At 50.2% G+C, this 21,938-nt stretch overlaps 2 protein-coding genes across 8 annotated transcripts in view; one reads left to right on the forward strand and one right to left on the reverse strand.

Moving 5' to 3' along the window:
- Positions 1–1,349: 1,349 nt before the first annotated feature.
- Positions 1,350–13,519, forward strand: MAP6D1 (MAP6 domain containing 1). The gene is made up of 3 exons (XM_068421266.1): positions 1,350–1,861; positions 10,793–10,910; positions 13,442–13,519. The coding sequence occupies exons 1-3, from the start codon at positions 1,350–1,352 to the stop codon at positions 13,517–13,519; spliced, it is 708 nt and encodes a 235-aa protein (XP_068277367.1).
- A 4,496-nt stretch (positions 13,520–18,015) lies between these two features.
- YEATS2 (YEATS domain containing 2) overlaps positions 18,016–21,938 on the reverse strand; it is a 49,648-nt gene continuing 45,725 nt past the window's right edge. For 6 of the 7 annotated variants that reach the window (XM_068421129.1, XM_068421128.1, XM_068421126.1 and 3 more), the window contains one exon: positions 18,016–21,095. In XM_068421129.1, the coding sequence (XP_068277230.1) occupies positions 20,987–21,095 (109 nt within the window). In that variant the 3' untranslated portion in view covers positions 18,016–20,986. The remainder of the gene's footprint in view (positions 21,096–21,938) is intronic. The other variant, XR_011049894.1, reaches the window with a different exon arrangement.

Raw genomic sequence — 21,938 nt, forward strand, 5'->3', positions numbered from 1 at the left:
AAATCTCATATTTAGTACAACAGGATCATCTGCGAAGGAATTTCTTTCTATCCCTTGAGAAGTGTGTTTCAAAGAGAGGCCAAACACTCGAGGAGAGGTTCTGCCTCAGTCCATATCCACATTTCTAGCCCTCCTTCCCACCAGCAGCAGGTACAAACCTGGACTGATGTCCGAGATGCTAGTACACTACAGATACAGACTGCTCAGCTGAAATAAAGCAGTAAATCTGAGCTTTTCAAGTTCCACTGCATAATTAATTTCTTATTAGATCTTATCAGATAACCACCTGTAACTAGATTATTACATTCTAAAGTGAAGTACCTGTCTAGTTAGCCTTTAAATAGATGATTTTCTAACAGCTGGCATCTCAGTTTATCTGCACTCTTCGCTTTTACAGCCTTGTATTTCACAGTTTGGTGACCCGTTCGGAGACTCGGCTTCTCCTGTATCAACCCAGTGAATGGGGAACTGTGGCAGAGCATTATGGCCTGTCGCCACTTATTACATAAGATGTCAAATTTCAAAAGCTGGACTTATCCTCGATGTGATTCTGTCAGCTTCAGAGGTTTGTGCCAGGACTGCTTGGCTTTGAACCTGAACGTACAAAAAAAAGCTGTAATGTCCAGGCTCTGGTAGGCAGTAAATGATGTGGACCATATATTAAGATATATAACAGACGTTTGAATTTTGGTCAGTAGGTAGTATTTTAAAAAGTGACGTGGTTAAACTGTTAATGTAAATGGAGGGAGGGGGAGTGTTTTCTTGTACACAGCTTGTGGAAACAAACATTGCGAAGCTGCTATTTCTCACCCAGATCACTTATTTTATAAACATCGGGGTTTGTAGACAAATCTTTTCTCTAATCATAAATGGTTACAGGCAATTTGGAGTTATAATTAAGCAGGACTGCCCAGCCGGAGCAGAGCAGTGTTCCCGGTGGGGCCGGTGCCCGCGATGGGCTGTGCTGCAGCGCTTCCCGGTGACAGCGAGAGCATCCCAACGGGCTGGACCGGGGGCACGGAGGGGACAGCCGGTACCGTGCGGAGGCACGGCGGGGCGGCACGGCGGGGATGCCGCCGCTCGCAGCATCGCTCAGGAGCAGCCGGCCGGCGGAGGGGGGTCCGCTCCCGGCGGCTTCTCCCCGCACCGCCGCCAGCCCCCGCCGGCCGCACGGAGCTGCTGCCGGCAGCCGGGTCACGTGTGCGGGCCGTAATCCCGGCGAGGGGGTGTCGTTACCGGGGGAAGGGGGCGGCGGGAGGAGGGGCTGCCGCCCATGAGGGCTGAAGCCGGGTGCGCGGCCGGCTGCGGGCGCCGGAGCCGCGGGCGAGGCGGGGGCTGCGGCGGCGGCCATGGCCTGGCCGTGCATCAGCCGGGTGTGCTGCCTGGCCCGCTTCTGGAGCCAGCTGGACAAGTCCGACCTCTCCGTGCCGCTCACCATCCACAACTACTCGGACATCGAGGAGCAGGAGGACGGGCCGCCCCAGCGCGGCGGGCCCCCCCCTCGGGGCAGCGCCCGCACGCCCGCCCCGGCCCCCCGCCCGCGGGACCCCGCCGCCGCCAAGCCGGGCGGCCGCAGGAAGGGCCGGGCGGTGGCCGCCGGAGAGCCCTTCGCGGCGGAGACCCAGTACCGGCGGGACTTCAGAGCGTGGCCCCTCCCGCGGAAGGACGCCTTCCCCTGGGTCAGCGCCAGCAGCGGCGGCGGCGGCGGCGGGAGGGACGGGGCCGCCCCCCAGCCCGCCCCGGGCCGCGCCGCCTGCGCCCTGCCCGGCGGTGGCGGGCGGCCGGCGGGGGACCTCTGCGGCGGCCCCGAGCAGCTCCGGCCGCGCTCGCAGGCGGACGGCGGCCACACCACCTCCTACAGGTAACCGGGCCGCGGCGGCCGCCCCGCTCCCCGCCCCGGCCGAGGGATGCTCCGCCGCAGCGCGGGGCGGGGATGCCGGCGAAGGACCGCGGCGGGGGGGAGGAAGCTGTAACTAAGGGGGGGGGCAGGCGCTGCCGCCTCGCCATCGGGCTCAGCCTGTCACCAAAGCCGCGTTTGGCTTTGGCATCGCGGTCCTGAGAAGCGCGGCTGGTTGCCCAGGCGGGCTCTGGCCCGTCCCGGCAGCGCGGCCGGTGTTGCCGCTGCGGCGGAGCCTGCCCGGGCACGCACCGCGGCCGCCGCAGCGCCGGCCCGGCCGCCCCCCGCTCCCGGTACTGCCGCGGCTCGGGGGGAGCGGCGGGGGGACCCCCGCCGTGCCCTCTCCCCCCAGCAGCGCTTCAACTGCCCGCTGCTGGGAGCCGGGACCACCGGCGCTGCCCGGCCGTGCCCGACAGCCGCACCGAGCGGCGCTCCCCGAACCCCTCAGTGCCATCATCTTTTTCCCTTTAAAACTGCCGGAATGCCACGTTCAAGTTGAGCTAAATCACTGCCTCAGCGGATAGTCAGGCGCAAAGACACAGGGGATGTACCCCCCAAAATATGCCAGTATCAGTAATAGGAAAAATTGTCACAAACCACCTTTCCTAGAGAGCCTTTAAGAATGATTAAGTGACTTATGTTATTGACACCTTCCTTTCCCCGTGATCAGTACAGCTAATTACAGACACTTATTTGCTGGAACAAGCAATCAGGCAGCATGCACTTAAATTCAACCCTTGTTCTCATTACACCCACCATGGGAGGAAAGGGGAGTTCAGCTCCTACATGGCTGCTGTTGAATATTGCACCAGTTTCACGTTGTTACCACACGCTCCCTCATAATGAGGTTTGGCAGATTTTAATATACCTATGAGGTGTATTAATAGAGCAATTATTTTTATTCCAATAGAATCCCAAGTATTTAGACACTTATTATCTATTATGTAGCTAGGAGACATTTCGCTTTGTAATTCCAATTCATTAGGTTCTTTATCACCATGCTTTTAAGACAAACACACTGGGGGCCCTGGGAAGGATTACAGTCCTGCACAGGAGAGCACATTGCTTGTCCCACTCCTCCCCACACAGGCAGCTGCCCTGGTACTAGTGCAGTTAGCATACTGACTCTGGAAGGGATAACTGCAGTGCTTGGATTTATGCACTACTTCATCCTTTGCCACATCTCACAGGCCAATCAGTGATGATTATTTCTGAAGAAAAGCACTTCTGAATTTCAAAGCAGCACAGGAATTACTTCGGAGAAACCTACCTAGAACAAGATGAGCAGGGCTCATCTTTCAGAAACACATCTCTCTCCATGTTGTTGCTGAGACCTTCCCCCCCGCCCCCCCCCACTTCAGCCTGACCGCAGAGGAAGGGTGCATTAGCCCGCATTAGAGCCGCAGCTTCCCTACAGCTGCTCTAATGCTCAGCAAAGAGTCACTTCTCACACCTTCCTTCCCTCTGACTTGTCTCTCAATTACTGTCATGAAAGAGCAAGAAATTCGCAGGTCATGGGACAAACACTGGCCAAAGCGAGATACCAACAAGCAAATCAAAACAGGTTTTACAAAAAGTAACACCTAAAGGCAGTCGAGGAACTCCTCATGGAGGAGCAGTGCAGGATGAGGACAGAAGCACAAGCCGGGGCAGCCACACCAGCACAGAGCTCTCACGCAACACCTTTAAGCTGTTTGAAGGCTATACAGTGCAACTAATACAAGCCAAGCCACCTTGGTCTTACTTCACTAACTCCCACAGTCACTTTGAATTATCTCCCAGTACAACATTGCAACTTTGAGAAATCCCCATACCACTGAGCACACCCTATAAAAGTCACCAGAGTCACAACGGCAGGAGAGAAGTCCACAATAGCTTTGCAAGCTGCAAGGGTCTATTTTGGTTTGGATTGGTTGCCTTTTTTTAAAAAAAAGAATAGACTAAGCAGGAGTGGAGCAGTTGGTACTCGGCAGAGTTACCCGCGCTCACTTTCAGTTACGCTTGGGGTACTGGGTTTGTGTTTGGTAGCAGCAGTCACTCCAAAGCCCCAGGAGCGCTCCACTGGTCTGAGGCAGGGAAGGGGCAACCCACAGCGCACCCACCCTTTGCACGCTGAGCACCCACAACCACAGGGAGATTCCCCCTAACACCCCTGCAGTTCAGCTCTCCTTTCCTCTTACCTTGCTGTTTTCCAAAGGCAGCATTGCAGTATCTCATCTTCATCACATATCTCATCTTCAGGCAGTAGCCAAACAGAACTATTAAGCATTGGTGTTCTTCATCTTCCTAGCAAAGACCAGAAGGACCCTACTGGTGTATTAGGCTTTCCTTTGGTAGTCACACAGAGCTCTGCTACTCTCTGGGAGCAGGGATCTGCCCTGCTTCTTGTAGGCTGCACCCATCCACAGGTGAGGAGGCAGGAAAGGCAGATCAGCTGTGGTGGAGATAGAGCAAGGGGGGTTTCTGTTATTGGGGGCAGCTGGAGGGTGCTGGGTCCTGAGGAGGAGGTTGGGTGTGAACTACATAATGTCTTTAGGGGGTTTGAGAAAAGGGAGAGGGTGTCCCGCACGGAGACATGCAGAAGAGACCGCTGCAGGTAGAAGGTTAGAGGAGTGAAGTTGTGGAAAGCACACACGTTTTTGGTTAGGCACTCTCATTTCCTTTCCAAGGAGAACCTCGGGGAGATTCCCCCTTCTCTGCTGCTGCAGGAATATCCTCCCTTCCCTATGGCTCAGCCCTGCGAGCAGGTAGGGCAGCCCCGAGGACCGGGCTCTGTGTGTGGGGAGCTGTGTCCACTCCGACAAGAAATGGGCCATCTGAGTACCAGTCAGCAGCCTCCAGCTGTATTCTGTGAGTTTGTCAGGTCTCAGCAGCTGGCTGGGCTTGCTCAATGGGAAAGAGAAAAGATCTCAACGGGAGGGAAAGACTGGCTGGAACAGGACAGTGCAGAAAAGTTGGCATTGATGCATGGGCCACTCAAGCTTTTAATGGCAGTAGCGGTTTTCTTGCTTAATTCTGTAAGGCGTCGGGGTTTTTTTAGGTGTTGTGGTTTGTTTGTTTCTTTTTAATTCAGGGATTTTGACTGCACGCTTCTACCACAGCCTATTGCGTGGTTGTTTCTGTGCAGCACCCAAGCGTAGCAGCGAGTCCCCTGTAACTCTCAGCACCGTTTGATGTGCCTTTGTGCATCAGTGCACTCCTCCCGTGAGACTTCGTTCCACAAGTTCCCGCTACATCTTCTCTCTGCAGTCTTTTTTAAGCTCAGAAGGAAACTCAGCTGCATACAAAACTGGCTGTGCGTGGCGCAGCCAGTCCGCCGGACCTCATATTTCCCAGAACATAATAAACCCCCGGAACCAGTGACCAAGACCATTCCCAGTGACTTCTGGGGGAGCCTTTCTATAGCCAGGAGAAAGATGAAGGTGGAGGCGGTGTTGGAAGAATAGCTGTTCCTCTGAGGAAGCAAAGATATTTTTAATTTTGACAGAATAACTCTCTCTAAAGGGTGGAAGGACAGCACAGCTACCTGCCCCCCAAACTATTGCCCCATGTCTCCAGATCTTTGGGGCAGCTCCTGCCTCCAGTCCCTGGATTTCGGCTGGAGTTCTGCAGGGTCTGAATGAAGTCAAACCCCAACTGGGCTATGTGGGGGGAGCTCAGGCACACAGGGCAAGGCAGATCGATACAAGCTGCACTTGGAAGGCTAAAATGGGATGTGCTCCAACTGCGAAAGGATCCCGGGGACTGCTGCAGAGGGTTGCAGTAGATTACACCTTACTGATGCTGGAGGAGACAGAGGAAGCGCTGAGCCACCCTCTCTGCACCTCCCTGAGGGTTTGTCCTTTGGGGTCAGGGAAGTGGCTTCTCCCCTTCAGCAGCAAGTTGCGGGTGCTGTGTACTTCTGACACAGCAGAGGTTTGCACACAATTAATTGTCGTACTTGGTCTTGATTGTATTCAGCAGACAGTTCAGAAGCAGATGAGTGCTTTACTTAGCTCCCTTCTACAGTGGATGAGAGGAGGTGGTGCTGCCAGCAGGTATCTCCAGCTGGTTCTGTTCTCAGGATGTCACTTTCTCACCCCACTAGAAGGCAAGGGGGATGAAGGCACAACCTCATTGCGGGGAGAGGAGCCCTGTTCGAGGCTCAGCTGTACTTCTTTAGGGCACTTCAGACCTCAGTTTCCCCTTCGGTAACCTGCCAGTTTCTGGAAAGCACTTCAAACGTGTCAGTGAACACGTTGCATCGGAGCTGTGAGCGGCTGCTTTGCCTCTTCTTCCTGCACCCGTCGGCTTGGCTTGTGTTAGCACTCGGGGAAGGGGAGGAGGGCTGTGACGTTCTGCACACACGCACAGCACCAGCCCTGAGCAGAGCTGCAGTCGGTGTTTCCACACTATAGGTGTTTTGAGTGGGCGTGAGAGTCGAGAGCACCCGAGTAGTTCGCAGGTGGGAGGCACAGCAGTAAAGCAGAGCAAACCAAGGGCCTCGAGACCAGCAGGGTTTCCTGCTCACCCAGGGCGAGCAATTTTTTTCTGTTGCTTTGATGAAAAGGAAATGCATAAAGAGCTGGGATCGTGACGGGGAAAGGGCCTGATGTGCCATTGCTAATGATTTCGGGAACAGCAGAGCGGAAGATCCCTCCGCAAACTGAACTCCCACCTTCTTGGGCAAGTGTTCAGCACGTGCACTGTGACCAGGACCAGGAACGTTCTCCCCACCAGAGAGATAATGCAGGATGAAGGGGAATGACACCTTTCCCCGTATTTTGCTGTCTGTACTATTCACCTGCCTTCACACAGCGCTTGTGCAGAAGGGCAAGGTGAACTGTGGTGACTGCTTCACGCTGAAAAGCATCTTATTTCAGCTGTGCAGAAGAAAACAGAGGAAACGCCCGCAGTCATGTTCAGCAGAGTATGGGATCACAGCACACACCTGAGCTGGCAGGGTTAACACTACTGTGTATGAGGAGCTCCATCCTTGATCCAGCAAGATACTTAAACACATGCTTATCCTTAATAATAGGAGTAAAGCTTTTATAATCAAGGCTTACAGTTATCTTTACATTCTTAAGTATCTTGCTGCTTGGGGAAATTAATACTAAAGCCCTTGATTTTTTACGCTATTTAAGAAGTAAGCTTGCTTGGTGCAGGCATTGGGACGGATCCAGAGAGACTGGCTGAGCGCTGCATAGCCTGGCTGGGGAAGGGAGGGCTTGGAGGGGGACAGAGCCGAGGGAGGAGAGGGCGAGGGGGGCTGGAAATAGTGGCTCAAGAGAGGACGTCTGTTCTGCAAAGTACGCTGCAGAACTGAAATGGGGAGGATTCAAAGCTGTGGCATAAAGGTAAGAGGACTTTCCGCTAGTCAAAGTACACCCAAACTCATGTTAGAGGAAAAGGGGAAAGAATGGGGAATGGGACAATGACAGAAGTCAAGACCCTAAGACCTACCCACAAACTCCCACTCCCACAGCTCCGATAAGGGGGAGCAGCTGCCTGTCCTGTCACACTGCTGTGAGTGCTCCTTCCTCGGGGAGCTGTCTGTGAGCAGAGCAAGCCCCAAACTCATCCTAAGAGAATAACTTGAAGCTTGAGGTTTTTCCTCCTGGCCTTTCAGTCCAGTCTTTTGCTGCTGCTTCTGACCTGTGAGCTATAAGCAGCTCCAAGTACTGCCTGACTTTGCTACAGGTGATAGCTGGACTCCCACTTGCTCCATTTCCCACCACTGCTGGGGGGGTTAAGCTGTCCCAGCAGGCCACCAGCCTCCTGCTCTCCACACTGCCTTCATCCAAAGCTGCCCCTCCAGACAGCTCACCCTGACACATTACAGAAGAAATGCCTTTCCCCAGGCTCTAGTAACCAATTACAAGAAAGAGCAAACAAATGATGACAAACCAGGGATTTATGTGATCAAAGCGGTTCCACAGAGTAACAGGGCAACCACCTGCAAAAAGCTGCTGCTTCTTATTCCTTCCTAGAGCGAGTCGGAGGTAAAGAAGCAGCAGTACACAGAAAGCAGCCCTTCCCTTTTGATCTCTACTATTGTAAAGCCTGCCTACAACTCAGGAGGTCTTTTTCTTTCACAGCCTCAGTACTTTAGTACCTCTGAGTACTGCTGGGTCATTTCTATTTGTGGAGATCAGAAATCTCACCTCTAGGTTGTAATGATGGAGAACAGAACCTAACAAGAGCCTGGACACCGAGTTATGGGCCTGGAGGCTATTCCCCCTCCCCTCCAGGTGCTTGCAGCCCCAAAGTAACCTGACAACTGCTGCTGCCTAGGGACAAGAGGAGGAGGGGAGTACAGCAGGAGGGACGAAGATGACTGTCTCCAGCAGAAACAGGCAATGCCTCTTGTGTTCAGCCCCAGCAGCAGTGGGATGTCACATCACACTGGGCCCTCCCCTGCTCCGTGCCATTTCTGTAAACTCCTCTCCCACCATGCTGTCCTCTTGCTCATAACGGCTCCTTGTGTGATCTTGGATGAGACACCAGGCATGGTGTCAGATGTGGGGAAGGGAGGGAGAGGCTATGCACCGGCTGAGCTCCACCTGATGCGTTGGGTTCCCCAAGCACGGGAAGCAAATGTTGCACCATGGAGTACAAGAGGGGAGAAAGTCACTAAATCTTGACACTTGACATCTTAAACTAAGTAACATTAAAAAGAGGTGGTTCCTCTTCCCCAGGCTCCGAGTAGGTCAAGCATTTTGACTGGACTCAAAGCTCCATGACAGATGTTTAGACAAGTCAGCAAACTGGTATTTGGGCTCGTGTCGTTCTGACTCTTGGCTGTGCAGCTGGAGATGGGTGAGCGTCCTGCAAGCTGAAAGGCAGAGCGAATTTGGTTAGCTGTACTTTCTGGACCCAAGGTTGTAGTTTTCATTTCTTGTTTCGTTTCAAGTACCGTAGCTCCCAAAGGGGATAAGTTACCTCTGCTTTGCCCAGCCCTTCCCTGTGGCCCAGAGCCCTGGGTTCTTCCAGGAAGAAATGCTGGGTCCAAATAAGAAACGCTACTGTGGATATGAGCCGTGACTGCGTCCGTCCTCACATTGCTGTTTCTGTGGGTGAAGGCAGAGCTTTTCCTCATTGCATATGGGTGCCTCGAAAATAGTTCTGGCTGTCCAGGTGGAGAGGAGAACGGTTTGGCTTCCAGCCAGAACGAGGGTCCTGAGATCCATCAGGGCTGTGTCTGGGGGCCAGCCAAATCAGCAAATGATCCGCCACGAAGCAGCGAGACAGAGCTGGCCGCAGCGGCAGGCGGCACGGGCATTCCCTGAGAGCTGGGGACACGCTCCCTTGCAGCGTAACGCAGCGGGGAGACCAGCCGGCACGAGGGTGAACGCTTAGGAGTCAATGCCACCAGCATCCTTGGGGCAAGGCGGCTTTATGTGGGGCAGCAGGTTCCAGTTCCTGGCAGCTGCTGGGACGTAACTGACGGCTTTGTACCATTTTGCTGGTATTTTGCCCAGTAGCTCTGTGTTTTCCCTCTGGCTGCGCAGTAGAGCAGAGCTCAGATTTAACTCAGCCTTCACACGCATCTGGGATTCCCTGGAAAAACAGGCAGCATTTTAAGGCTCAGTCTGTGTTTAGACATCAAGCATAAACCAGGCAGCGGATATTTTGGTAATAAACTAAAAGGATCAAGACCAAACTACACATTCTAAGATAATACTGCACACTTAAACACTTTAAATAAGATTTTTAAAAGAGGAAATTTGCAGCTATTCTCAAAATAGCAAATAGCATTCTTGGGAAAAATGAAAATCAGAAAGGCTGGGATCAAAGCTAAGCTCAGCACATTAACCCACAGCGAATTGCCCTAGCCTGGACAAGGCTCAGGACTCAGTCTTACCCCTTGATCCTCTGAAGCAGCTAGTAAAACGCAGTTATTATTTAAGTATGCCAGGGTATGAACATAAAATTGTCACATCTTGGTTAGTTGCCTCTCCTTCTGCTACAGAAGCTGTTTGAATTGGTTGCCGGAGGTATGTACACAAACAGAGCAGACTTGTGTCTTCTCCTGGGAGCAAACAAGCCAGCTCAGCTGGCTGCTACTGCAGCAGCCAGACAGTCCTAACGGAGAGGGCAGGGGGGAAGCCTGTGTGTGACAAGAGGTACGGAGAAGCAGAGGGAAGTGAAGCCAGGCTCTGCCATGCTGTTCTTCAGCACGAAACACGTGCTGCCCCTTTCTCAGGGTGGTCTCTGCACCCGTTTCTCAGATGTCACTGCCCCAAGAATAAGTCAGCCAAGTGCCACCTTCTCAGACATTGTCACGCAAAGTCAAAGCATTTGCCCCCATCTGAAGGAAACCCACCAGCGGCAGCATCCCAGCTGAGATGGTGTCTCCCTCCGTACGTGTTTCAGGCTGAGTTGCTGCAGAGGCGCAGCCCAGCACACGCTGGCGAACGTGCCTGCTGCCAAAAGCTGAAGCCAAGTACGGGAACAGCAGCAGCCTCTCTCCACGTGCATGAGGGCCAGGCTTTTGCAGCCCCAGACCAAGAAGGTTGACATTGCAAGTGGCCAATGAGCCAAACAAAGCTTTACATTGTAAGTGGTCAATGAGCTGTCAAGCAAAAGGTCACCCTGACTTTTTCTTACCCAGGAGGAAAGCACCAAGCACCTCCAGGAGAGAGCACACTTTTCCAGGAATAATAGAGGCGTGAAGTGAGGGCAGCCAGCTAGCCCAGCCTGTGCTCTGCTGCATCTTTCAGCCTGGGCTTTCTCAAAGGCAGGGCTCTAGGCTCAGTTTGTCCTTTATTCTTAGTATGCCTTAGACAAGCTCAATCTTACAAGCTGACTGTAACCAGCCTTGCCTTCTGGCTTTGCAGCCACCCTGCACAGAAGTACCCTGTGAGTATGTTGTGTTTTATGGGTTCTTCTGTCTTGACAATCTCATTTCAGGCAAGAGTATCGCCCATGGACTGGAGCAAAACCATCCAAGCCTATAAAGACAAAGCAAGGCTTCATTATCCCAGAAGACCATTTTGTTCAAGAGACAAGCTACAAGGCAGATTTTAAGGTAATTAACATTTTTTTAAATCCCAAAGGCAATGTGAGTAAAGCCCAAAGTATACACCAGGAACTCCTCATTTGTTATCAGTGTGGTGCGTTTAGAATAAAGCCATGTCCTCATTGACCACTCTTTCATCACTGCTCAGCAGGTAATGCAGCCATCCCTTGCTTTCAGAGAGACATGCTAGAGAATGTTGTACCGTAATTTATCATAATTCAACCTGAAACCAAGACTGTAAACTGCATGACAGTCAGGCAGTTCAGGGTTCGGGATCCCCTCAGCTGGATACCTCACGTACATGGCGTGTGTCGTTCTCTCTCTCTCTGCGTAAGATGCATTTAACACCCTCCGTGCACACTCAGAGGGGTCAGTGTGCACTGGCCTCAGGGCTGTAGCAGGAGATTCAACTGCTGGTGCTGACATCAACCACGGACACAAGTGTCTGCATGGGAACGTTTGCAGGTCGCTGCCTAAGGAGCAGCACCCACCCAAACAGGACAAAGCTCCCCCGTGCCGGTGAGGGCAGGAGCTGCCCCCGCTACCCACACCACGGAGGACAGAGCCGTGGGGAGCAGCCAGGCTGCACAGCTCTTGGGCCTCTGAGGCTTCCTTGGGGTCTTCCTGCGTTTCTACAACCCTCTGTACCAGCGTAAGATCATTTTCTTGTTGGTGAAATACATCTAAGCATTACTGAAAATCCCAGGAGGAGATGTTCTCTCTGTAGCCAGTGTTCTCCCTGGCAGGGTCCCACACACTCCCCGTCCCCGCGAGGAAGGAAGGTGCACACCAACAAGGCTCTGGTTTAGCTGCTTGTTGCATGAGACCACCAAAGAGAACAGCACTTCACAACCAACCGCAAAAGCCCATCACAGGCTGCACCGAGTGACTCGAAAGCAGAGACGGGGCTGAACTCCCCGGCCGCAGCGTGCTGTGCCGTCAGAGGCACGGCAGCTGCTCCAGGGCCACGCGTAAAAAGTAAATCTTTGCCTTGGAGGAGACGAGGAAGAAGTGTTTAATCAGCAGACAGCCAAGTGCCTCCTCCGCAGAGGATCGCTGGCACCCGCTGCGACAAGGCACACGATGGCTATATCCAGCTCCACCTAAAGTGGGTCAGTGACCTCAGGCAAAACAGAATTTGCAAACCTCACCAAAACTTCCTCCTTGCTCTGAATAGCCTGGGCTGCTGACTGAGGTGCAGCACCGAGGATAGGGGGTATTTAACCCTTAAACCCTGTATTTTGACCCTTGTATTTTGACCCTGGAGAGGGGGGGTCTTCCTATCTGGCAGATAGGATGGAAAGGAGAGGGTCCTAGATGAACCCCTCAGAGTCCCTGTCCCAGTTCTCAAGGAAGGGAAAGAGAAGACTGTGCTCCCAGACACAAGCAGGGGCCGCCCAGGACACCGCACTGGGGACCATGTAAGCGAAGGTCCCACTTCCTGGCACCCCAGGGTGCCACCACGGCCTCTCGCAGACAGCGTGGGAAAGGTGCAGTCTGGGATGAAGCTGGTGCCGAGGAGCCACCAGTTCAAACAGAAGTCCGACTCTCCCTGGTTTACACTTGGCCATGTGGACTTTCCCTCCTGCCTGAAGCCCATGGCTTTGCTGGACGCATGGGAGTCAGGTTTACGTTGCAGCCTGCCAGCCTACACGTAGGGCTCAACAACAACCAGACCAACAGCCTTCCTTATACTCCCTTTGCCTGTGGTCTTGCTCTTCTTTCTCTGCTTGGATGGTGCCCATCAGAATACTCAGCACCTAGCAAAGCTTTCCACCCTGTCAGGTTTTATGGCCAGACTCACCCAGAGTCCTGGGCTGGATGCACAGCTAAGACCACTCCTGTTTCAAATCCTTTGGGTTTTAAGCTTTAGGGAAGACACAAGCATCCAGGTGTCCTTCACGCTTCAGTACAACCACAACAGCTACATACTGGGTGAAACTGTGACTCCACATACATCAGAGAGAGCAGCCTCTGTTATCTCTACCTTTCCTCCAGGCCTGAGGACTTTACACCCTTATCCAAGTCCTTCAGTTTCACAGCCTGGCATGGCCAGTAACCAGATTTTCTCCTTCAGGTACTCCAGGTCTGTGCCTCTGTTCACAGCACACATAGCTTGTGGCCCCATAAAGCAGCTCTGACGGAGCCTGGGTGGCATTCTCCAAAGGGTTAAGGACCAGACACACACCCCTGTAATTCCTCTCACTTAAATCCAGCACCAGGCCAGCAGGGAAGTTGTGATGTTTGCAGGGTATGTGCCAGCGGGGCTTTGTGAGGAGGGCAGCTCTTCACCTCGCAGAGGCTGGCTCCTGCCGAGGCCTGCCCAGCCACGGTTATCCCCCGTCACACCACACACCTCAGGGTCCATCACCCCTGTACGCTAAGGCCAGTCTCATCGACACCCAGTCAAGAGCTTGTTGGGTGGTGGCACGTTACAGGGGAGAGCAGATAGATCAGCACAACGCTCCAGACCCCTCAGACTCTCCGGATAGTCTCACCCTGTGTCGCTCTAACGTTTCTCTCCCCCCTCACCCTACTAGATCCCAGAGGTGAAGACCAGGTTCTCCCCCAACCCTTCTGCTGTTTTCCAGGCGCCGTCACGGATCCTCAACGTGTGAACCCGGACCCTCCTCACACCCGGGCAGCTTAAATGCGGCATTTCTGTTAAGATGTATCACTATGCAATTTTCATGAGGAGTGTTAAGATCAAAGAACCGGTATTATCAAAAGCAGCTTCAGCGATAATGATATGCACACACACACACACACTTGCTGTTAACACAACAAACCGCAAAAATACTCGGTTCAGAACCGGCAAACGCGCTGCGAGGAGCGACCTAGTTTTTCCCAGGAGCAGGTTCATCGCTGTGCCAGCTGGCACCGTCACACCAGGAGATTGACTTTGGGCAGCGAAAGCAGTACTGCAGGCAACATCCCTACGCTTCACTACACAGGGTGGGAGGGAAACAATCACAAGTGGGATGGATAATTAAAACCAAAAAGAGTTTTATTTAGCAGCACCCTCTAGGTAGGCCAGTGAAAGACAGGGAGTGCCTGGCTGACTTCTGAGCTGCTTGAGGGGTTTTGGAAACAGGACCTCAAATGGCATCACCAGAAATCCTAGCATCAAAGGGGCTGGTCTGAACTTCCAGGGTTGTTTCAGAAGCTGGAGGAAGCCAGCATCGTTGAACTCTAAAATAAAACTGGCACACACAGTGTCTTGGGGCTTTAAGGCTGGAAAGCCGGGTATTTCCAGAATTTGTGGGTTGACGCAGGAGCAAGAGGGGACCGGACTTTGGGAGACAGCCCTGACAGCAACACACCAGCCTGGTTCGGAGAGGACTGCACGGACAGTCAGCTAGGCACCCAGCAGGCTCCAGAGCATCCAAACTATTTATGTGATTTGTATAGCTGTTGGGGTGAGTGTAAATATTGTACATGGATTTTACCTAAAGCAATTTGTGATCCTTTAATGAAAAGGACATGCTTATACTTTTAATAAATATTAACTCTTTGCATATGCAAGGTGGAAAATATTGCCTTGAAATTCCTAAGTTATTGCCTGTATATTGGTAATGCTAATGCTAGGAACAACCAGAAGCGAATGTTACTTAGAAACTCTTCTTAAAGAAAAATGTAATGTAGAATGTAAGACATCCTTCATTTTTAAGATACGCCATTTTAAGTGTCATTATTCTAAAGCTGATTTTTTTTAGATTGGTGTGCATTTAACTTCTGCTGAGCTACATGTGTTTTAAGAAACCATGTTTTAGCCTGTTCATCGAGACTGTAGTAGGTTTACAGTTTCTATCTCAATGACTTATGCAATATAATTAGTCTACTGCTTATTTCATGGTTTTGCTAATTATTTTGGGAAAAAAAAAAACAAACAACAAATTGAAAAACTTTTACTTTACGTCTTTGAAACACACAAATGCGTTGGCCAGAATGAAAGGAACTGTCCTCAGACTCGAACAGTGATGGGGTAGTCATTTGTCTGTACTGAAATGGGCTTCAACACTGGAGGATTTTTTTCTTAACCTTCCTACTGGCTGAAGTCAAAGGCAAATTAATGAACTTTGTGGACTCTGCAGACATGTAGGCATTGCTGATAATTCCCACAAGAACAGTTTTTGCACTGTTGGCACGTGGGTTGTATCTGGAATACATGCAGACAGCATCTTCTCACTGCACTATGTGAGAATTGAACGGTGCCAGCCAGGGGACCAGGGAACACCTGCAGGAAGCTGCGCTTGGTTGGGACAAGGGACGGCACTGCCCGTGCTCAGACCCAGAGGAATGTACAGTAATACCAGCGCTTGCCAAAAGAATTTTTCAGGAGATTCATTTTTCAGGAAATTAATTTGAAATGTTCAAGCTGTACTAAAGGTTTTGCATGTTAGATGTTTCTAAGGATTCAATCTGCTTGTTTAATCTCTTTGTAATGTTTTTAACTGTTTTGTTCAAACAATTGAAGTTCATTTCAATCCTGGACTTTATTAACACCGAAAAAAGAAAAAAAAGGATAAATGGTCTATTCAGTCTCTCTTCTTAATTTACTGTATTTCTTAAAAAAAAAAAAAAAAAAAATCAACCCAGTTCTGAACAAACTGGTAATGTAATAAGCTTGTATTTTATCAAATGGACTGGATTTAATTTAATAAATTAAAATGTATTTTGGCTATTGGTTCTTTCCCAATTTATTTTGTTGTAAAACATAACCCTTGGGTATTCAGCCTTGCAGGACAGTTTGCCACTGCATTTCTCTCTCGCACAGCTGCACGTGCAGGACGGCACAGCACACAGGACACCACGCAAGGGCTCGGGGGATGCCCGACCGCAGTCACAGCCATCAGCAGCCAACTCCTTACCCCTCAAGCTTATCCGCAGGCACAGAGCCCCAGCAAGAATGGCTTCCAAGGCACAATTCAAGCTGTGGCCCAACCACTGATTTGAAAGTGCAACTGCTTTCCAAAGGAAAGCTGCTGCTCTGCAGAATTCGCAATCACTTACGGGATTTTCCCCAGACATTGCCAAAGGGAAAGCAAACTATTCAGCAAGCAGTCCATCAACGTGAAGGGCAGAAGGGGATGAACCAGAGATACCGATTTGCTACATTCACTATCGGACAGAGAGGCTAGATCTGCTCTGATAGATGATCTCCAGAGGTCCCTTCCAACCCTCCCCATTCTGCGATGCTGTGATGCAGGCGCCATGCTCTCACACCCCCTTTCAGCGGTGCCCCCAGTGCGCCCTGTTAACAGAAAGGGACAAGCAAATTGTGTTTCACTTCAGTTTCACTCTGCCTTCTTACACAGATCACGGGAAAACGGTGCTAGCTTTGAATTTTAACAGAGACTATCGTTCTACAGTTGCTCCCAAGAACATTTTAGTGAGTAAAGGTGCCAAAGGTACAATCAGCCTCCCCAGATCCTGCGATGCCAGCTCTTCCAGCTGTGCCTCAGAAGACTTCCAGGAGAATGCCAAAGGCTCAGGAGCTGTTGCCTGGCTCCGACTACAGGATGGACGAGTGGAAGGAAAACCCAGCAGGTACTTACCCCTGCAAGGGACAGGGCGATGCAACTGGCTGCTGACATCCGCAACGTACCTGATTTTGCATGAGAAGTGCCTGCCTCAGCCAAATTGAAAGGTTATCACACCACGTTCCTCTGCAGAGGGCAAATCTACACAGGTTTTGCAGGCTCCAGAGAGTCACGGTGCTGGGACTGCTTCCAACGCTGCTCTCACACTGGTATTTGTCTTCCCAGTCGCTCTGGGTTCACATCCAAGTCCATCAAGGCTTTCCAACTGTGAATCACACTGCAAACAAGGGTTATTTGACACAGACAGAAATGCCCTTTAAAAGGAAGGTTTTACACCTGAAGCATTATAATTTACTACCTATAGGGTGACACTGAACATGCTTGTTCCATTCCATCTTGCTGACACCTGGCCTGCTGGGATGCTGAAAGGGAGTTTCGTGCCAGCTGCACCCAGTGCCAGGGAGGGCGAACAATCAGACGCAAACCTGTCACCTCTGCCTTATTCATACCGATTTTCTCTGTCTTGGCCACCACAGTAACGTACGATCCTAAGGACCAACCTGCTTTACCACAAATGGATGTTAGTGCCATGTAGCCCAGAGAGGCTGTGTTTGCTTTCAGGGCAGATATGGCACAGAAGGGAGGGATGATCCCTCGTTCCTGGTGGCACAGGCTTTGGTGTCACCAATACTGCACCCGGGGACCCAGACACAGGTCCTGCGCCAGCTCTGTGTGCAAATGGCTTCATTTCTGAAGTGGATGGTTCCATCCTTGTGGGCACGCTGCACCTGCCCACCACGGCCTGGAGGTGCGTCCATGAACAGGAGGGCAGGGCTGCAGCCCCGCAGAGGAGCCGGTGTCACCCCTGTGACAGCATGTTTAAAGAAAGGGAGGAGGAAGGACTGACAAAAGAGGGACTGCTGAGGGCAACCCCCCATTCCCCTGCGCCTCCTGCAGGGGGAGAGGCGGTGGGAGTCAGGAATGAAGGACTGAAGTCGAGTCTTTGGAAAAAAGGGGTGGAGGGAAATGTTTTGTTTGTTTTGTCTTTGTTTCTCACCATCCCACTCTAATTGACAGTGAGTTCAACTAATTTTCCCCAAGGTGAGCCTGTTTTGCCTCTGACGGTAATCAGTACACGACATCCTTGTTTTTATCTTGACCCACAAGCTTTTTCATCTTATTTTCTCCCCCTGTGCTGCTGAAGGGGAGTGAGCAGCTAGGTGGGCGTCTGGCAGCCAGCCAACATCAACCCACCACGCTTTTCATCCTCCACGCAAACCAATTACTTGCTGTTTAAACTCGCTGCTCTGGAGGATGAAAAGCCAGAGGAGCTAAAGCTTGCTGAGCTCCTGGCTTCCCTTCCCCCAACCTCCACAACCAAGAGCTTTTAAAGTAACTACAAAAGGGAAAAAAAAAAAATCACCTTTTCCTTCAGATCAATTCCACAACCACCAATTTTTCTCAAGAACTAACTAAAACATTCTGAATACACAGAGCACACAAAAATATGTGGATTTGGAGAAACTTCTTTGAGCAACAGGTGACAGTTAAGACAATGCTATCACAGCTAATAAAAGAATTTATTGTAAACATACGTATCTTACACAATTATACAGTATAATACAGATAACATGAAGGATTTAAACACTCAGCATTACAAACAGGGGCAATATTTGTACAGAGATCTTTAACTTGTATCAAGACTCTTTAGAAAGCCAGAGAAACATACCGTAACATTTCAACACACCGTATCATCTCACACCTGAACGGGCGCGTGAAATTCCACCACCTCTGACTTGTCTCCAAGCAATTCCCACAGGAACTTCTCGCCAACAAATTTTTCTCCCACCACTTTTCAAGTCAAAGAACTTGTTGCAAACGTTTCCTACATCTGAAGGACTAAACAAATGTGTTCTTTCCTATCTGCTTTTAATACATTTTATCTTCAGCAAACTTTATATATTATTAATATAGCATCTCCTAGGAGAATAACCTGTGGTTGCTCAGAAATGTAGCAACAGATCTTCACTGCAAGAACCCCATTAAGGACAAGGGGCATTTACCTGCCTGCTTCAGGGCCAGGTTCAGGACTCATTCTGAAACTCCATTCCTCATAGAAAAGCAGGACACAGGCAAGGAAGCCACAATTTGCAAACAGATGCCCAAAGACGAGCTCCTGCATCCTCAAGAGCTGTTCTGGGCGTATCAAAATCCCAGAAACTAAGCCCACAAGAGACGGGGGCTGGAAATGCATGTGTCGTTGCAGAAGATCATAGCACGACTGAGTTTGCCCAAAAGGCTGTTTGTTCCCACACAACCCGCAGGCTGTCATAGTGATAGTGACAGATATCTTGAAAATGCCCTTCACTTTTGTACAAGCTGTGTACAGGGGTGCCTGAAAGCAGTGTGGACTTTACAGCCTACAACGCGTGGGGCCTGCAGTTCCCCAGCTACCTGGATTCCTCCTGACTCTCAATGCTGAGCTCAACCATAACCACCACTGCTTGAACTCCTTCACACTGACCTCAGCTGAAAAACTAACGTCAGGGCTAAGCTGTGCACTTCCCTTGTGCAGGCAATCCTGCGCTCAGCTCACTCGGACACGCCAGGATTATCTTTTGAATCCAAAGCATCTGAAATGCCCTTTCTAGGGGGCATTTAAGTCCTCCTCTGAATGCTGTTTGGATCTCATCCATTGGTCCCATTTCATAGATTCTGCCGCTCTTATTCAAGCACACTGTACCTCCCTGTTAGCTCTGATGAACTGAGAGGGGCTCCTCTGCAGACCCCAGTTTTGTTTAAGGTGGAGAAGACAGGCAGCACCTCATCAGAGGTACACAGTACCTTCTTCAGTTTAAGAACTGCATCGAACCTACGCTGCTCTCCTTGGAAGCCTGAAACCACCCTCTAACTGAACCGTCTTCCACAGTTCCTGCACACTGCTGGAGTTACCATCACCTGTCTTCTAGCCCAAAAAAGCACCAAAAGATAACATTTTTAAGATTTCTGTTCCTACCTCAGGCCAGGAAAGATAATCGTAGTTTAACGTTTATAAAAGGCTTTGTATCGTCAAAGCACGGCACCAACAAGAGCGAGGCCTCAGCACACCCCTGTGAGGTAGGTATCCTGCTCCCCATGCTCAGAGATGGGGAAACTGAGGCACAGAGTGATTAAATCAAAGGCCATGCAGTAGATTAGATACCCAGCTGAGATCAGCACATTGGAGGTTCTGGCTGTTTGACACATGCTCCACTCACATGACAGCACTGCCTCACAAAACAAGCACCCTGGAAGCATGACAGTCCCACCAACTTTACAATGGCTTATTCACACTACTAGCAAGCACCTGTGGGGCAGGACAGAGGAGTGGTGGATGTGGGGTGGGTCAGGATGTTGTCAGCGAAGCCTTCTTTAGCGAGGTGTTGACAGCCAGGCTGCAGACATGTCTCCTACACCAGTGATGTTCCTGAGACAGGTAAGTGCTGTGGTTAGTAGCAGAACTTCTTCCTGCAGTCAAGACATCAAAGGGGCTCCCCACAAGCAGCACATCTCTGATTTTTTCCTACCAAGCCTCTCTGCGTTGAGCCTAACTTCAGCCAAAGTGGTGCTGCTCCCACGCTTCACAAGCCAAGCTGATCATTAGCAAATGCTCTCAAAATATTAAGACTTGTACAACACAGCTGGTCACCTGCCCTCCAGCATAACACTCCAAACCTTCTGGCAGCCTGGGGAGGCACTCATTGGGCAAGCAAAGGGTTTCAGCCAGTCCAGGCCCACAAACACTGAATACTGTCCTTGCTCCCCTCCTTTCCCATGCAGGACAAGTGGTCAGTCAAATCTTACCAAGCCTGACCATGGTTTGTTCATCTTGACTGAGCATGTGCCAGTCTACCCTTTCTGAGGTGACCAAGAAAGGTGATATGACACCTCTAGAGAGGCAAGGAATTTGGTTAGGTGACACTTTGCTGAATAAGCTAATGATAAGCCTACCCAACTGTGTTCTCGGTCACATACATCATGCTCGAGCAGAACTGGCAGAATTCATTGCAGCCATCAGCCTTCTGCTCTCCTACACCCAAACCTAACCAACCAACCCACCCACCCATCTAAGCTGTCTTTGACTTTTCTCATAGTCAGAGTGCCAAAGCAACTGTTCTGCCTGCTGCATGGCAAAACCAACTTGTATGCAAATCGCATCAAAAAGGGAACCTTTTTTTTAAGAAAAGAAATTACAATCTCATCACTACAGCTGTCTCAGAGGGACCAGGCCTGTGGAGTCTCTCACAGCTAGCAACTCGATGCAAACTGACAATGTTTGTTCAGCCACTGAACATACACTTACCAAGTAAACACTGACATTTAACAACTTGATTTGGAACAGAGCATCATTTTGTTGCATTAAGGTGCATCTTTAATTGGAGGTAACAATCTAGTAGCCCAATGTTATAAATGTATATAATAGTGTCCTACAGAAATACTGGGTTTGTCAACCCAACTTCAGTCATAAATCCACCTTTCCTGTAGCCTCTTCTTTGCTCTATTTCATTGTTCCTCATTTAGTATCTTCATATGTTTGTTTGTGAGGAAGTCAAGAAAGGGAATATTACAGATGGCTTTGTGAATATTCATCACTGTGATCTCTCTTGGAGTCCTGCAGGGAATGCATCAGAGATGCTATTATAATACATAAAAAGACATGCGTCCATAAAGCAGCAAGTCAATAAATTTACTAATAGGGAAAAAAACCCACAAAACCAAAAAGACAAAAGATCAATTAAAAAAAAGGATATAAGAGCAGGTGTTAAAGCAACACCGGAAAAGCATTAAAATGTCACAGCACAAAAAAGCCACTCTCAAATGACTGGGGGAAACATGTTGGGCACTGGGACAGGAAAATCAAGTGCTGAAGTATTAATTCATGAACTTGTACAGCACAGACTATGTGCATATATTTCTACTTATAACATACAGAAATATGTTTAATATATATTATATAAATATTCATGTATCACATACAAGTATTTAAACTAAGCATTTTCTCATGGGTTTTTTTTTTTCCAATTTCAAGCTATCCCAAATCATAATGCTGAACAGAAATCAAATGTGGTCTAATTGTTACCATAAAAATCACTCAGTATCTGAGGCAGAAGAGAGTATATCAGTAAAACAACGAAGAGATTATTTAGGTTGTTTAAGTTCTGTCTGGCCATAGGTAAGTTATCTACACAGTAACCTGACATGGAGAAGAGTGAGAAGGTCCTTCCAACGTGGCTCTGTAGAAACAGGTCATCTGCCTTTGAGTGTGGCAACACCAGAGAATCCTGCCTCCATTTTTTGTGTTGTCTATGTTACCACTCCTTTGCCACTATGGAGCTAAGAGATGACAAACTCCCTCCTAAGGGTTGGATCTTCCCAGAATAAAGTTCATAAATTCCCTAGCTCACATGGTCTGAGCTAATCTGACTAAATTCCTAAAGCAGTTCAGCCCTCAGTG

This window comes from Nyctibius grandis, chromosome 32, assembly GCF_013368605.1.
Source record: "Nyctibius grandis isolate bNycGra1 chromosome 32, bNycGra1.pri, whole genome shotgun sequence".
Lineage (NCBI taxonomy): Eukaryota > Metazoa > Chordata > Aves > Nyctibiiformes > Nyctibiidae > Nyctibius > Nyctibius grandis.

Bases quoted from the DNA above. Each gene is read 5' to 3' on its own strand.
- MAP6D1 (XM_068421266.1), top strand. From the start codon at position 1,350: ATGGCCTGGCCGTGCATCAGCCGGGTGTGCTGCCTGGCCCGCTTCTGG. The intron at 1,862-10,792 runs GTAACCGGGCCG...ATCTCATTTCAG, and splicing joins GGCCACACCACCTCCTACAG to GCAAGAGTATCGCCCATGGA. The intron at 10,911-13,441 runs GTAATTAACATT...TCACCCTACTAG, and splicing joins GCTACAAGGCAGATTTTAAG to ATCCCAGAGGTGAAGACCAG.